The following is an 18,524-nucleotide window of genomic DNA, read 5'->3' on the forward strand; positions in this document are numbered from 1 at the left end:
AAACTAACATCCAAATGACACTAAACTGCAAGAATATGTACTACAGTACATTATACAATACAGTCTTTTATTATCGCGTGGCTCTGTTGATTGACCTGTTGTACCTGTTACTGTCATCAAAGAATTTGACTATTTTGCATTGATTGGAATAGGCCAGTTTATGTGAGTTTAACCTTAGGCCTTTTTGGTGACGTCTGTTCTCTGTAGCCATTGAATGATTGATGCATTAAGTGCGTGCAGCTCCACGTGTGTCCAAGTGAATGTATTTCCATCCATCCTCGCCCTGCGAAGTACCTTTTGTTGGGAGTGCATTAAAAAGCATGATGTCTATTTCTGAAGCCTATCTTCCTGTACAGGACTCTCAGGACTACGTGTCTGCTTTCAGACGTTATACAATATCTATTTATTCCATCTGCCTTTCACCCCACCAAAAAAAACCTTGCAACTGTAGCACTTGCACTCAATCGTCACTACCCTGAAGTTATTTCAGGCTACGGGAGGCATTGAAGTCTGTTGCTGAAGTTGCTCTTCTGAAGCAGAACTGTGTCTCGGATGATGTGATAAGAGAGTGAAGGAAGATTCGAGTGTGTGTGATCTTCTGCGGGCTGGATTTCGGCGACTGTGTTTGCGTGTGGAGTCGGGGCTGTGATAATGAACCGTGTCCTTGTCACCACACACTCTGCTCATTAAGAGGAGGAGCCCTGCAGTGGAAGAGCTGCAAAGAGTCTCCAAGATTCAATTATCCATTTCATTTTTATTCATATTTGCTTACATACTCGGGTGTTTTCACAGATTTTGGAATACTCATGTTTTCCCATGATAGAGTTGGTTGTTGTGCAGGGCTTTGTTTTATTGTGCACTTTAGTGTCGTTTCAAGCCTCGAAGTTTGCTAGGATTTCTATGAGAGGCAGATATTTGATGTTTACGAGTGATACTGATCATTTGGAAGTGTCTGATTAATTTGATTTAGATAATAACTTTTCGTTAACTTTGTTAATTAACTTTTCATCTACTTGCAACTAGCAAAATGATTCATTATAGCAAAACGATTTGTTATATTTTAATTTGAATGGCTGATTAATAATATAATATAATAATAATTTCATAATATAGTTTTTTTTTTAAATGTATGCACATTATTTTTTTCTTGTTTCATGTTTATAATATTGTATTTATACAATAAAATCATAATGTAATGATTTTAATTATTTTTATGTACTTTATTGTGATTCTAATGCTACTACTATGAATAAGAATAGTAGTAGCTTATATAATATTTTATATAACAGTTGTAATAATAAGTAATATAATTATGGTGATTACCTTTTATTTTTTAACATTATTTTTTCTTCTTCTTCATAATAATAATAATAATAATAATAATAATAATAATAATAACAATACTACTACTACTACTAATAATAACAATAAATATTATTATTATTATAAGTTATTGTGAATTCTTATATTATGATTGTTTTAGTTTTATGAACAATCTTTTTCTTTTACTTCCTAATAGATTTATAATATCATAAAATAATTAACTTTTAGCATTATTTTGTTGTACTACTACTAATACTAATAAATGTATGTTTAGATATATTAATATGCTACTACTACTAAAATAATAAGAATAGCTTAAATAATTGTTTTAATTTTACTTTTATATATATTCTCATTGTATTTGTACAATACAATCAAAATGACCTTTTAGCATTATTTTTTATCTACTTTATAATAATAATAATAATAATAATAATAACAATAATAATAATAATGTTTATATATTGATTACTTTGTTTTATTAACTTAAATAATAATTAATAATAATAATAATAGATGTATATTTAGAAATAATAATAATAATAATAATAAAAATAATGTGTATATGTTGATTACCTTTTGTTTTATTAACATTGTTTAATTGTTATTTTTAATTAATTAACAATGTTTAATTGTTAATTAATAATAATAATAATAATAATAATAATAATAAGCAATGTTTATTTTATGAACATTCTCGTAATTTTACTTTGTGATATTTATAATTGTATTTATACAATAAAAAATAAAACGATTATTTTATGTACATAATAATAATAATAATAATAATAATAATAATAATAATAATAAATAATAATAATAACAATAATAACGGATTGTAATAGATTATTACCGGTTACCTTTTGTTTTATTAACTTAATTTAATAGTTATAATAATTAACAATAATAATAGATGAATATTTAGATATAATAATAGTAGTAATAATAATAATAATAATAATAATTATTATTATTATTATTATTATTATTATTATTATTATTATTATTATTATTATTATTATTATAGCGGCTTAAATAATTGTTTTAATTTTACTTTGATATATTTATAATATTGTATTTATACAATAAAATCCAAATGACCTTTTAGCATTATTTTTATCTTCTTTATAGTTGTTGTTGTTGTTGTTATATAATAATAACATATTATTATTATTATTATTATTATTATTATTATTATTATTATTATTATGTATATATGGTGATTACCTTTTATTTAAATAACATTATTCTTTTTCTTCTTTTCTTAATAATAATAATAATAATAATAATTTGTTGTAACAAATTGTTTAATGTATAATATAATTTTTTTCTTCGTTGTTACATCTACTCAGTGTTGTTTTGCCATTTAAATGCTTGCATATTTATGTGTTTATGTCTATACTAGCAAACTGATTTCAAATTTGAATGTTAACAAAATATTTGAAACTGACTTGTTGTACTTACCTATTACACTCCCTAATAAATGTTTCAGTGTTTTGCTCTAGAGCATTGCAGATGAGTTATTCTCTATTTTCTTAAGTGCTACCTTTCTGCCAACATTGAGCATTTTGTTAATTAAAGACCTGTAAGCGTCAGCATTGAGTTATTAATCGTGTTTTCTCTCCTCCGCAGGGTCCACCTACAGCGTCCTGTCCACAATGCCATCAGACTCGGAGAGCAGCAGCTCCCTCAGCAGTGTCGGTATGTCAGAGTTTCTGCTCCCACCCATGACACCTTACACACGTCGTCACCGTGCTTGTTCATGTGGGTGTGTTTGAAACATTTGTAATGTCACTCAAATCAGACGGAAGGCTCAGATAAACGGTGATAACGTGTTGGAGGGCATGGTGCTTGTATCTGGAGGCCGAGCCCTGTTCTCCTGGTTTGGTGCCAGTGGAGAATGTGCTCTGAGGCTGACTGCCGTCCAAATGACTTGGCAGTTTCACATAGCGCTTTCTAAAGGGACCAAAACATTGCACCAGAGATACCCATAATGCCGTCTGCCTGTTGGGATCCGATGAGGAGCAATGTGGGTTTGAGACAGTGTGGATAATGTCACCAAAAGGCATTTTCTTAGTATTCGCACAAAGCAGTTCACATCAACTCTTTTCGTTTTTTCATGCGTAATTTTTAAAGGGATAGTTCATGCAAAAATTTAACTTTGTCATTATTTACTCACCTGTATGAGCTTCTTTCTTCTGTTGAACACAAAAAATGATATTTTAAAGAATTTTGGTATGCCAACAGTTGACGGTAGCCATTGACTTTCATAATAATGTTTTTCATACTGTGGAAGTCAATGGCTGCCGTCAACTATTTGCTTGCCCACATACTTCATTCATTTTTGGGTGAACTGTGCCTTTAATTACAGAGTTTAAAAAAAAAAAATCAATCTGACCTCCAAAACAAATTTTTGGAGCATGATATTTCACATTTACATCGCACATAATGTCATATTATATTTTATTTGTGTGAAGGTGTTTATAAAGATTATTTTGTTTTATAGTATTGCAGAATGAATTTAATTTAGGACTTTCATATAATAATTTAAACAATTTTGCATAGCGTATTTAAATATTTGCGCCAAATTGAGGATTTCCACAAGCTGGACATATCTGGGAATTTTAAAATGATAGAAAAGTTGTGGAAAAAAAAAAAGTTGTGTGCTGTTTATCAAGAAGTCTCATGTTAACCTTCTCTAATAAATCCCTAGAAAGGTGATGAAATGACATCTTGACAAATACTGTGTTCTCTGGCCTGCTTTTATCTGTATTGAAGATTATCCTCTTTGTTACTGCATAAAACTGAATTCATTCCCTAAATATCTGCAGCAGATTGTCCAAGACTAAAAGATTATGGTGGAATTTTAGTTGCCGCTCATCCCCAAAAGATCATCATTTACATAAAGTGCTCAGCCGTGGTGACCTCAAGCATTTTCACATTTTTTTTTCCACGTATGATTATGTATGTAGCCTTTTTTGTACCATGTTTTTTTTTTATTTATTTTAGTACAGTCAAGCTTTAAAGGTCACATTTCATTTTAAGTCTTGGCCTGTTTTTGTAGTCATAGTAGCTCTGCTCTAAAACCAGTGTAGTTATTGTTAACTAAAACTATTAACTATTAGACAGAATTTTTTTGTTAATTTAAATAAAGCTGAAAGCAAAGATTAGATTAGATTAAAAACCTAAGCTTAAATGAAAATTGGAAATTCAAGTACTAAAATCACTGAACTAGAATAAAAAAAAAAACTAAAATAAAATCTAAACAAACAAATAAATATATTTGATCACATTTGAGCAAAAAAAAATCCAAATATTGAGAAAATCGACTTTAAAGTTCTAAGCAATGCATATTACTAATCAAAAATGTATATTTTGATTTATTTACGTTAGGAAATTTACAAAAAATGTTTGGTTAATATCCCAGTGATTTTTGGCATAAATAAAACATTTTTAAAAATTCACAATTAAAAAAATTTACAATTAAAAATAATTACATTTCATTAAAATTGACCGTTTTATGCAATATTTACATCTGCTATGTAACTTTATTAGACTCAGCTGTGAATTGAATTTGGCGTTTTCCACAGACCTATGCTGCGTTCACGCCATGACATAATTACCATAATTCTGAGATGACAACGTGACATTTTACTCATAGCTTTCCATGTTATCGAACTCAGAGGTTGCACCTAAGTAGCGCCAAAATGAACCTGGCGGCGGTCACATGGTACAGCTGCACTGGTCCAAGTCTTACCTTTTAGAACATTCCGAGTTTACAAGTTGTAATTAAGAGTTTAGGAGCATGTGAGGGCTTTGCCGTTCATAGTTTTGCCATAGAAACACACAGTTCACACTTTACACGCTATGTGTGGCGGGGATCCCCCGTAGGATATACACAGCAGTTCATATTTACAACTCTGCGTGTTTGCTAAGTAAAACCATAAGTAGATTTTCACGTTGGTCTAAATGAAAACCCTATGTAGGGTTCTAGGGTTGGTCTAAATGAAAATACAGATTCATTCTTTGCCACTAGGTGTCACTTTTGGAGTGGCAAAAATAGCAGTTTCCCTGGTAACTGCTGTGCACAAAGCAGCACAGCACTCACAAATGCTGCTTTATCAGGCATTACAGGCATGATAAAATGGAAATTAAATCGAAAATTTCCTGAAGACAGTCCGTTTCCTTCAGATATACACTAATATGAAAACACTAGTGTCGCGTTTTGATTGTAAAACGTGCAGTGCTCATGTTTATTCAACAGAGTCAAAGCCTTTTGAAAAATCTATTTGTGGTGGTCAGTTCTGATACTTTGGCGGGCCGCCACAAATAAATCAATGTATGGGAAACACTGGAATCTCCTGTGAAGAGCACTGTTTGTGTGTTACATGGTGTTGCTGCCTATGTAGGGTTCTCCAATCACTCACTTCTGAGATTTTTGTCTCTTAGAAACTGCCTGTTTAGGCATTTGCAAGTTCTTAAAGATCTTATTACAGGGCTCTCTCTGGAATACTTGATTCTGATTGATTAGTTGCAACATTCAGAGGAGTGTTCTAGAAAGCACCAGTCAGTTCTGGAAGTAAAAACTCTTTATAAGGAAACTGACTTGTAACGATAACAGACAGACCTACTGTGAGCTCCAAGGTTGATTAATTGATGGTATATGGCAAATAATGCCGGTGCTTCCTGTGCTGGTTCTGGAAGTATTTTTTCATTCATTTTTCCTATAGGGATTTTAAAGAAAGTCTTTGTTAAAGCACTGTAAGCCATAAACCAAACCAACTAGATATGAGGAAAATCACAACATTACAAACTTTTATTTGAAGCAAAAAGGAAATTGGACTAAAAGACAAAGGTACAAGACTGTCTGTCTGTCTATTGTCCATCTAATTGGCTATCGTCCTTCTGTATGTCCGTCTTTCTATCTGTCTATCATCCGTCTGTCTAGTTGTCTTCTGTCTGTCTGTCGTCCGTCTGTTTGTCTGTCGTCCGTCTGTTTGTCTATCATCCGTTTGTCTGTCTATCATTTGTCTGTCTATCTGTCGTTCATCTGTCTAATTGTCTATCGTCCGTCTGTCTGTCTGTCATCCGTCTGTCTATCTGTGTCTATCGTTCGTCTGTCTATCATCGCTCTGTCGTCAGTCTTTCTGTCTATCGTCCGTCTGTTTGTCTGTCTGTCTGTCCGTCTGTCTGTCTAATTGGCTATCGTCCTTCTGTATGTCCGTCTTTCTATCTGTCTATCATCCGTCTTTCTAGTTGTCTTCTGTCTGTCTGTCGTCCGTCCGTCTGTCTGTCTATCATTTGTCTGTCTATCTGTCTGTCGTTCATCTGTCTAATTGTCTATCGTCCGTCTGTCTGTCTGTCATCCGTCTGTCTGTCTGTGTCTATCGTCCGTCTGTCTATCGTCACTCTGTCGTCAGTCTTTCTGTATATCGTCCGTCCGTCTGTTTGTCTGTCGGACGTCTAATTGTCTATCGTCCGTCTGTCTGTCTATCTGTCTGTCTTCCATCTGTCTATGTCTATCATCCGTCTTTCTGTCTGTTGTCCGTCTGTCTGTCTATTTGTCTGTTGTCTGTCTGTCGTCTATCTGTCTGTCATCCATCTATTTGTCTGTCATCTGTCTAATTGTCTATCATTTGTCTGTCTATTGTCTTTCTGTCTGTCGTTCATCTGTCTGTCTATTGTCTGTCTCTCTGTCTATCTTTTGTCCGTCTGTCTATCATCCCTATGTCTGTCTGTCTAACAGTCAATCTATCTGTCTATCTGTCTATTGTCTGTCTGACTATCATCTGTCTATCTATCCATTCAAATATTAAGAATTTTGTGAAACTTTCTTTACAGCATCATGGGTAATGTAGTTTTCATTAGTTTTCGTTTCATCAGGGATTTCACTGTTAAACGTGATTATTTCAAACATAAGGTAAAATAATGTGAGCTGGTAGCCTCAACAAAACCATATACCACCAGTTAACAACCTCAGAGCCAACAGTAGGTCTGCCTTTAGAGGTTTATAAGTTAACATTAAAAATCAATTTCTCTTGGGAGAAAAAAATGGGAGTTTCAATTCTGGAACTGACGGTTGGACTTTACATTGTTGCTGTGTTCATCTTTTTGCCAGGATGATTTTTTTTGTACTCTGTGGGTAAGATTTTAAAACGGTTTAATCTAAAATCAATATCTCTTGCCCCATAATTATTTATGTGGTAAAAAGCTGTGTAATATGTGGTATGACTGTACCTTATCCATTTGTTTGTCTAGTTTAAACTTGTTATATTTTGTGTCCATTTATTTGCTCATGTGGGAAGTAGCTGTGCAATAAGTGGGATAATGTACATCCAGCCGATTGTTATTGCAAGATAAACCCCTTAAGGAGATTATTCTGAGAAAATAACTGACTGCATGTACATTATTCCTTACATGTAACCTATATATTATAACCTTTTATTGCATGTTATGTAGTAACAAGTTTGATTGCTCAATTGAGACAGCCATGGCAATAGTTGGGGTCGTTTGTGTTAACGGTATCCCTGCATTAGTGCAGGGTGAGTTTGTCTGTGCTCCGGTGACGTGCTCACTGTTGCAGGTACCAAAGCCTCATCACCTCCACCTGCGCTCAGTGACACCCGGCCGGCCAGCGAGAACCTGGACACCATCCTGTTCCAGCTGAGACAAGTCACAAGGGAGCGGGATGAACTTCGCAAGCGCTTGGCTCTCGCCTCACCTGGCACCACATTTGATGACTGCAGGTACTTACCCAAAAAAATGTAAATCTGTGATTTCAATAATATCTTTAATGATACATAGAATGAGCTTCCACCAGTAAAAAGTTTGGAATAATTAAATAAAAAATTTCTCACCACGGCTAAATGTAAAAAAGAAAAAACAATAATATTGTGTTTTCTATTGTAAGACTATATATATATATATATATATATATATATATATATATATATATATATATATATATATATATATACTAAAAAATACTAAAATGACAATATTACTTTTTACTGTATTCTTGTTCAAATAAATGCAGCTTTGGTGAGCATAAGAGACTTAAAACTGGGCCGCCCTTGCAGACTGAGGGACGCAGTGCTGATGTATTGCTCTTTGTCTCCAAAAGGCCAAATTCCAAACCTGGTCATGACTACGAGCGTCTGAAAACGCAGTGCATGAAGGCCATGGCAGACCTGCAGTCCTTGCAAAACCAGCACACCAAGACTCTAAAGAGGTGCGAGGAGGCCGTGAAGGAAGCAGACTACTACCAGTGAGTACAGGCACCACGCATCTCTCTGAGAGCCATCTGCCACATTCGTAGCAGTCTTTAATTAGCACTTGCATTATCTACAGGTTAATTATGGCTTTATTAAATGTTGGAAGCACTTTGTTCTGCAGCTCAGTTCATGTCGCAATATTAATGTGCGTAATGCACTTAGGGAGCAGTTTTATTGTTGTCTAGAGGAATAGTTCACTTGGTTATTTAATCTTTCACATATTATTCCAAGCCTCAAATTACAATTATAATTACAATAAAAAAAAAAGTATTAATTCAAATTTAAAAAATAATTAAAATGTATTTATTTAAATTACAATAAAAGTGCAAATTTAAATAAAAATTAAATAATAAAAATAAATTAAAATTTCTTTCCCACCAGCATTTTGCCTCCTACCTTATAACAGTGAAGACACAGAAAGCTTAAATTCTGTCAGTAGTGGAAGAAATTCTTTGTTTTAGCCCATGCAGTGAAAGTCAATGGGGTCGAAAACAACACAGGACAAAAGTCATTTTTAGAATATCTTCATTTGTTTTCCACAATGAAAACTAAAATCATGGCGAGTGAATGATGACAGAATTCATTTTTGTGTGAACTACCCTTCAGTGTCTTTTCATAGAAATCCTTATGGGAAAAGCACAGTTGTAAGGAAGTAATTCTAAAACTGCTTTGTCATATGTCATCAGTGTAACTGACATTTGGTTTAATGTAGCCTCGTTATCTTAACCAGTTGGCAATATGTAAGCGTGTACACAAGGAAGTTTGTTCTGCTCCGTTGTCTCTGACTCACTCGTGTTTGCCAGTTTGCTGTCATCCACACACCACATAATATCGTCCATCCATACACAGATGTGCAGTGGCTGTAATCTGATTATGATGTAAGGACACATGTCATGCCCTCCTGTCCCCCTCTCTGCTGGGCACGAACAGCCACATAGAGATGAAGATTGAGTTGACGAGGGATTAATCCCATATTCCACATTCCCTCAACAGTGTGTGATTACAGCATGCACACACACGCATTCTCTGTTATACTGCTATGTTACTGAAGCCTCCTTGTCTGCTGGTAGTGTCTACGCTGAAATTGAACCGATTTGGAACGCTCTACATGAGCAGAAAGTCTGCATCGTATAAATGACACTTCTCACACAAAGAGACAACTCATAACTGCCAATAGCCTTGAGGGTAGCACGCTGACATATTATGCCGTTGTGCGTAACGTAGTATGTATAATACATACATAATATAGTATGTATATACTATGAGTATGTATAATACTCCTACATAATACTTTTCACTTTTTCTGCCATCTTGAAGTTTGTTGCAATGCATTATAAGATTGCGCTCTCTCTTTTTTTTTATTTTATTTTATTTTATTTTATTTTATTTTATATATATATATCTCCTAGTAAAAAAAATACTGAAAATGTAATTTTTTTTTTTGTTTTATACTCTTTAAGCATAAAATGCAAAACACACACTAATATTGGGTACAATATTACCCAAGTTTGTTATAAACACATTATATTGTATTATAAGATTCAAATTTAAATTTTAATTTAATTTAATTTAAATTAATTTAATTCCAAATATGCATGAAATACACAGTGCTTAATTTATTTTTTTAATGTATGATGCTATCTAAGAACTTATTTTATTTTATTTTATTTTATTATTTATTTATTTTTGATTTAAATTTGTTTACTCTAATAAGCATAAAACACAAAAAACAATTACACAATATTGTTTAAAATAGTTCATAGACAATTGGACAATTTTGCTGGCCATCTTGAATTGCATTTATTGCAATGCATTATGGGGTTGCATTTTTTGGAAGGGAATGTGTGATGCTTTCTTAGAAATTAACCAAAACAAGGTCTCGAAGAATAACATCATCACGTTCCTTACGTTTGTAATCACGCTTACGATGCCATAAAATTCTGCCTGTGTTAAATGGCTTACTAGAGTTTGGAAGAGTCACTGTGCAGTAACTAATACAGAGTTACCACTCTAGGTCAGTGCCCTGCAGGGCAGGGTTTTAATGATTCCTGATTGTTTTTGAAAAAAATCTGAGTGTAACGATCATAAAAGTGAAACATTACCTAGACCGTGCAAGTGAGGTTAGATGTAGATTCTCATGTGGTCGTGTTTTGTTTATATTTCAGCATACAGCACAGCCGCCTACTAAGCGAACAGTCTCAGCTTAAGGAGGAACTGGAGGTTTTAAAAAGAGAGAACGCCAAGCTGGTCCGAGAACACAACCATCTGAAACAAAGCTGTGAGGAGCTCAGGAGACTTCACTCTGAGGATCAGAGAGAGGTGGCCGACATGAGACTACAGCAACAACAGGTACGCCGTCACACCGACAGAGGCCGCTCCCACGATAGTAGATTGACATGAGCGTCTTACCTCAGATCAGCTGTAACAGTCCGACCTCCATTGTTTCGATGCCAGAGCAGGGATGTAAGTTAGACAAGAATATCTCAGATTGAGTGACTGAGGTGTTGTGTTGCTGGATGTAATAATGAACATAGTGGTCGTCATTTACTCCCGACATCTGAGCCACTGAAGATGCAGTAGATTACATTTGTTTGGGAAGGGAATGTGCCTCCCGATCCAACACATCTATGTTCGTGCGAATCTCGGCAATCACCTTTCCTAATAATGTGCTAGTTAGCAAGTTTCACGGCTAAATGCGGCTTAAGTAAACAGGCTCGTCACTCCACAGAGAGAAGAGAGGGGTGGGGCGAGCAGAGCTCATTAACATTTAAAGGAACAATCCATCAGAATGGGATGCTTTTTGCAGAGCTCATTTTGACAAGGTAAAAAGGGTGTTGTTTTACACAACCATTGAGAATTTTTAAGTATATTATAGACTTTTCGTTAAGACCCTAAAGAATCATATCAACTTGTGGAAAATGGGCATCTGATGACCCCTTTAAAGGGATAGTTTACCCAAAAATTGATTACTCACCCCCATTGTTTTTCAAACCGGTAAGACCTTTGTTCATCTTCGGCACACAAATTAAGATATTTTTGATGAAATACAAGAGCTTTCTGACCCTGAGTAGAGAGCAGTGCAACGATCACATTCAAGGCACAGAAAATAGTAAGGACATTGTTCAAATAGTCAATGTGACGTGTGATTCAACCGTAATGTTAAAAAACTAAGAGAATACTTTTTTGTATGCAAACAAAACAAAAATAACGACTTTTTTCAACAATTTCTTCTCTTCAGTCTGCTAGTTGAGTAATGCAAAAATGGGTTCAGTGCCAAAACTGTAAACGCAGAATCACTCTTTCGCAGCACCGCCCTGCTAATGCACCCAGTGTGAATGTAACCTGTTAATACGGGCACCAAAATACATATGCACTTCTTACGCTTGCAGCGTGAAACAGGCCTAACGGCACTGCCGTCAGCCAGAAAGTGACGCTAGCCAGGCAAAATCGATCCCTGATTTTTTTTCAGAAAGCTTTAGGGACGGTTAATTAAATTGCAGATTTTGTCGTTCCCCTGCAGCGCAGACTGTTGTGGGATTAGTGCGTCTGTTGCATCATGAACAGCAGTGTTTATGTTGTAAATCCGGAGGCTGGGCATCCCATAGTAGTGCAACCAAATCTGACCTTGACATAAATCGGAAGCGAGGGGACAGGAGATTATTCAGTCAGATGCCACCGTGTCAACACACTGTCTGCTCTCTGCAGCTACTATGAAGGAATGAGTCTTTTCCTGTCGGCTTCCTTCTGGATTAAACCTGTGAACACAAATGGAAAGGTTTAAAGCATTAGGATAGCTCCTGCTTTGTGTGTCTGAAACGGTCTTAATTGTCGCAGAGAGGTCAGATCAGGCGTGCCACGGGATCTGTACTGTAGCGACTGTACTGTTGAACCGCGTTTTGACCTGTCAGCAATGCTTACGCTGCCCACTGGCTGCACAAAACGCACCGCCTGCTTGAAAAAGGTCAGCCTGGAAGGGGAAGTGCTTGCTGACTGATGGAAAAGGACAGAGGCTTTTGCAGTTAGTCAATACTCTAAGCACTGATTACATGGCCTAGGGAAGAGTTAGATACAGATGCCAATCACTCAGCATGTGAAATCTTGCGGTGGCTTGGTCAGGGGCCACTGAGGTGTGGGTTTATTGCCTGGACAGGGAATGGCCTTCGATTATGTCATTAGGACATATAGTGTCCTAATAGGGCAATGTTTTTGTAAAACAAGTGGACTTAATGCTGTTTGTTTAATGCTGAATGCAGTGTTGTGTGTTTGTGTGTAAGTGCAGTGACAGCATTTTGCATGCAAGTACTGAAGATTTTTTATAGACTCATGATCGCCCTCTGGTGTTTGCATTGTAAAACTTGAATTCAACTGATGATGAAAGCAAATTTATAACAGTGATAGTATAGATTCTAAAATATATGATGAGCCACATTGAAAACCACTGTAAAACAGGCATATGATCACACATCAGTTTAATTCTACATTAATGCACCAATTCTGCACATCTAATATCTTTGGGAGTGGCCATTGTAGTTGAGAACGAAAACTATTTTAAACCATTGTATTAGGAGTATGTACTGTCAAAGAGCTTAGGTAGTTTTTTTGGTTTTTTGTTTCTTTGACACCACACAGTAAATCAGCTTTGTTAAAGGTGTTTATAATCAGGTTTTGTTTTGTTTCATTTTGTTTCCAGCACTCAGTAAATCAGGTTTATCAAAGCTGTTTTCAGCATGGGTAATCATGGTTTTGTTTTGGCTTTGTTTTTGTGTTCAACAACTTATTAGGAGTTTATTTTATTTTTGTCTTTTTTTTTTTTTTTTTTTTTTTTTTTTTGTTTCCAGCACACAGTAATCGGGTTCTTTAAAGCTGTTTTCAGCACAGGTAATCATGGTTTTTGTTTTGGCTTTGTTTTTGTTTTCAGTAACTTATTAGGGTTTTTGGTTGTTTTTATTTTTGTCTTGTTTTGTTTTTGTTTTGTTTTGTTTCATTTTGTTTCCAGCACTCAGTAAATCAGGTTTATCAAAGCTGTTTTCAGCATGGGTAATCATGGTTTTGTCTTGTTTTGTTTTTGTTTTGTTTCATTTTGTTTCCAACACACAGTAAATCGGGTTCATTTAAAGCTGTTTACAACACAGGTAATCATGTTTTTTGGCTTTTTTTTTTTTTTTTTTTAACAACAACTTATTAGGCATTTTGTTGTTTGGTTGTTTTTATTTTTGTCTTGTTTTGTTTCATTTTGTTTCCAACACACAGTAAATCGGGTTCATTAAAGCTGTTTACAACACAGGTAATCATGTTTTTTTTGGCTTTTTTTGTTTGTTTTTATTTAAGTCTTGTTTAGTTTTTTTTGTTTTGTTTCATTTTTTTCCAACACACAGTAAATCAGGTTCATTAAAGCCGTTTACAACACAGGTGATCATGTTTTTTTTTTTTTTTTTTTAAACAACTTATTAGGTGTTTTTTTTTTTTTTTTTTTTTTTTTTTTTTTTTTTTTGGTTGTTTTTATTTTTGTCTTGTTTTGTTTCATTTTGTTTCCAACACACAGTAAATCGGGTTCATTAATGCTTATTCGCTGTTTTTGTTTGTTTTTTGTTTGTTTTTATTTTTGCCTTTTTTTATTTTTTCATAAAAGCAGTTTTCAACACAGGTAATTATGATTTTGTTTTGGCTTTTTTGTTTTCAAGAACTTATTAGCCATTTGCTTTGTTGTTTGGTTTTATTTTTGCATTTTGTTTTTTTTTTTTCGTTTTGTCTCCTTTCCAACACACAGTAAATCAGGTTCAATAAAGCTGTTTTCAGTGCAAATAATCATGGTTTTATTTTGGCTTTGTTTTGAACTTATTACTATAGGCTTTTTTTTTTCTTTGTTTTGTTATTATATACGTTTTGTTTTCACCACACATTAAATCAGGTTCTTTAAAGCTGTTTTCAACTTAAGTAATCAGGGTGTTGTTCTGGCTTTGTTTTTTAACAGGTTGTTTGTTATTTTTTGTTTATTTTTTACAACCACACAGTCAATAAGGTTCATGAAAGTGCTCTTCAACAGGTTATCAGGGTTTTGTTTTATTGTTTTTGTTTTGTTTTTTTGTGTCTTTGACACCACACAGTAAATCAGCTTAATGAAAGACTTTTTTAATACAGGTAATCAGGGAGAACGGGTCCTCAGAAGTTTTGAACAAGCTCTACGACACAGCGATGGATAAACTGGAGGGGGTAAAGAAGGAATATGACGTCTTGAGCAAACGATACAGCGAGAAAGTGGCCAGTCACAACACGGATCTGAGTCGACTGGAGCAGGTGGAGGAGGAGAACAGACGCTTGCAAAAACAAATAGACGCTCTGCTTAAACAGCGCGACACGGCCATCCAGTACCAACAGCAGTGGTCTACGTCTATGAGACGGTACGAGCAGCATCAGTCAACTTTATTATGAGGTTTAAGTGTTGCATAAAACTCTCTGAATAAATTTAAAGGTTGTACATCAACTTTTTAAAGGGATAGTTCACTCCAAAAATAAAAATTTTGTCATTAATTACTCACCCACATTCTGAACTTGCAAGACCTTCGTTCATTTTCAGAATACAAATTAAGATATTTTTAGATAAAATCCGAGAGCTTTCTGACGCTGCATAGACAGCAATGCAACTGACACGTTCAAGGCCCAAAAAGGTAGTAAGGATAAAATAATATAGTCCATAAAGTATAGTCCGATAAAATGTCCATGTGACATCAGTGGTTCAAACGTAATGTTATGAAGCTACGAGAATGCTTTTTGTATGCAAAGAAAACAAAAATAATGACTTTATTCAACAGTTTCTTGAGGGAGAGTAATTAATGACAGAATTTACGTTTTTGGGTGAGCTATCTCTTTAAAATATAGTTGCGTCAAACACAATCTACAGGCTTTTTTTGCACTTTCTGCCTTAAGTTTAAGGCATGAAAGTACAGAATAGTTTAACATTTGTTAAACAGAGCTGAAAGCATAGTTAAATTGGCCAAATATGCCACTCTTGGAGGGATGTTTTTAAGTTGTGACTCAATCATATCAAACAATCTGCAGCTGCATTTTCCACTTACTTGTTTGATACATAAAGTGCAAAATGGATTAAAATACGGTAAAATGCTAAAATATGTTAAACTGAGCTGAAAGCATAATCAAGTTTGTCTAAATATTTAGTTGTGAATGACAGGCATTACATAAAAAAATAAAATAAATAAATAAATAACAACTATGGTCCTGACCTCTGATCAGTGCAGTCAATTTCCAATCTTTCAATTCAGTTTATAAATGAACAGTGATTACCCCTACCAAATTCTTTGCAAAAATAAAAAAGCATTAATTCATCGAAATAATACTAATTAATTTACATACTTGATTTGAAACCTTTCAGGTTTGACTCGGTGCAGCAGGAGCTGAATAAAGCCTCAGCCCAGAACAAAGAGCTGCAGAGAGAAATGGAGAGACTCCAGTCGGAGGTGACGCGCTACAAGAACTTCCAGCTGAAGGCGGTCAAGGATGCAGAGAAATACAAGGAGGAGCGGGATTCTGTGTTTAATGAATACAGGCTGATCATGAGCGAGAGGGACCAGGTCATTAAAGAGGTGGACAAACTACAGACAGAGCTGGAGGCGGCAGAGGCCCGGCTCAAAAACACCTCCTCTGAGAGAATGGTGGCCAGTGAGGAACTGGAAGCTCTCAGACAGGTAACACATGCGTAATTACAGATATCAGATATCTATGCAGCATCTGTGATTCGTGGAAACTCACTGTATTACTGCCCACAAATACAGTATTTAAGATGAAGGTGCTCTCTGATCTGTAAATCAGCTTTTTGTTGCCAAGTTTGTGCTAGGCAGCCAGGAAAAACATGGCTGTTTTGAAAAAGCACTTTAAATCAATAGCGTATAACTGTCGCTGACGTCGCTGTCTTTTTGTAGGAGCTAAATTCATCGCTGGTGGATCGAGACCGTGCCATCTGTGAGAGAAACGAGCTGCTGGAAAAATACTGCCATGAAGTGAAGGACAAAGCGGAGGCCCAGAAAGAGCTGAGTCAGGCCTGTAAAGACATCGAGACTGTGCGGGAGGAAAGAGATGTGGCCAGGAAAGAGAGAACCGAAGCCATCATCCAGAGAGACCAGTTACTGCGGGAATACTACCAGGCCAGACAGGTGCCTAACCGTCGGGGATTGAATATACGCTCACATTAATGACATTATTAAATACGTATTTCATATTCTAATGCTGCATCCAGTCTTCTGTGGAAAATCTTCTGTGGTAGACGCAGGGAATTTTCCAGGCCTGGTAAAATAATATATGGAATTAGAACAAGTAATGGAAATGTTTATATTAAAGTCATTTATTTTTATACTTGCGCCATTCAGCTCAGTGCCTTAATGTTTCAACAGTCGAGAAATTTCCCTTACTGAGTGCAACCTTTAAGAGATGTTCTTTTTTAAAAAAAAAAAAAAAAAAAATCTCTAATACATGAAAATGTCAAGATTCTTTGGTTAAAAGGAATAAGAGCCTACGCTCTGTAAAGCTAATTTGACAGAGTTTGTCTGGATTGTGGAGAAAATGCTCAATAATTGAGTATCTGCAAAAAGATATATGAGCTGCATCTGTTCATTTACCGGGTAGTAAAGTTTTACCAGTCATTTCACTTTATCTCGTCAGTCCTGTTAGTTAAGGAAAATGATTTTAACATTTCTAGTGCAAATGCTTAAAATTCTTGTCTGCATTTCAATAGGAAGATGAAAGGGTCTAGATCAGGGGTCACCAAACTTGTTCCTGGAGGGCCGGTGTCCTGCAGATTTTACCTCCAGCTTTCCTCAACACACCTGCCTGGAAGTTTCAAGTATACTTAGTAAGACCTTGATTAGCTGGTTCAGGTGTGTTTGATTAGGGTTGGAGCGAAACTCTGCAGGGACACCGGTCCTCCAGGACTTTTTGTAGTTGTAATGGCTTGAAGTCATAAATGTGACCCTGGACCACAAAACCAGTCATAAGGGTCAATTTTTTGAAATTGAGATTTATGCATCATCTGAAAGTTGAATAAATAAGCTTTCCATTTATCTTTTTGTTAGGACAGGACAATATTTGGCCGAGATAGATCTATTTGAAAATGTGGAATCTGAGGGTGCAAAAAATCAAAACATTGGGAAATTCGCCTTTAAAGTTGTCCAAATGAAGTTCTTAGCAATGCATATTACTAATCAAAAATTAAGTTTTAGTATATTTACGGTGGGAAATTTACAAAATATCTTAATGGAACATGATCTTTACTTAGTATCCTAATGCTTTTTGGCATAAAAGAAAAATCACTAATTTTGACCCATACAATGTATTGTTAGCTATTACTACAAATATACCTGTGCTACTTAAGACTGTTTTTTTGGTCCAGGGTTGTAAATGTTCAAAAATCAGGAATATTCCCACTAAATTTTCAGATTCAACATTTTTACAAAATATTGAAGAAGCACAACTGTTTTCAACATTGATAATAATAGTTTTTTGACATAGAGTGATTTATGAAGGATCATGCAACACTAAAGGCTGGAGTAGTGATGCTGAAAATTCAGCTTTACATCACAGAAATAAATTACATTTTAAAACATATTCAAATAGAGAGCAGTTTTTATAAATTGTAATTATTTGTACTGTATTTTTGATCAAATATGTGACCATGGACCACAAAACCAGTCATAAGTGTCAGTTTTTCAAAACTGAGCTTTATACATCATCTGAAAGCTGAATAAATAAGCTTTCCATTGATGTATGGTGTGTTAAGATAGAAGAATATTTGGTTGAGATACAATTATTTCAGTATATGGAATCTGAGGGTGCAAAAAAATCAAAATATTGAGAAAATCGCCTTTAAATTTGTCCAAATTAAGTTCTTTGCAATGCATATTACTAATCAGAAAATAAGTT

General features: G+C 34.8%; 1 protein-coding gene across 1 annotated transcript in view; it reads left to right on the forward strand.

The window, feature by feature from the left end:
- Window positions 1–18,524, forward strand: part of dlg5a (discs, large homolog 5a (Drosophila)) — an 88,577-nt gene that overhangs the window by 23,610 nt on the left and 46,443 nt on the right. Inside the window, 7 exon segments of the mRNA XM_051126702.1 lie at window positions 2,956–3,024; window positions 7,907–8,069; window positions 8,447–8,590; window positions 10,763–10,946; window positions 14,736–14,995; window positions 15,985–16,297; window positions 16,532–16,762. Coding sequence (XP_050982659.1) covers window positions 2,956–3,024; window positions 7,907–8,069; window positions 8,447–8,590; window positions 10,763–10,946; window positions 14,736–14,995; window positions 15,985–16,297; window positions 16,532–16,762 — 1,364 coding nt within the window.

This window comes from Labeo rohita, chromosome 13 (assembly GCF_022985175.1).
Source record: "Labeo rohita strain BAU-BD-2019 chromosome 13, IGBB_LRoh.1.0, whole genome shotgun sequence".
NCBI classification, from domain to species: domain Eukaryota; kingdom Metazoa; phylum Chordata; class Actinopteri; order Cypriniformes; family Cyprinidae; genus Labeo; species Labeo rohita.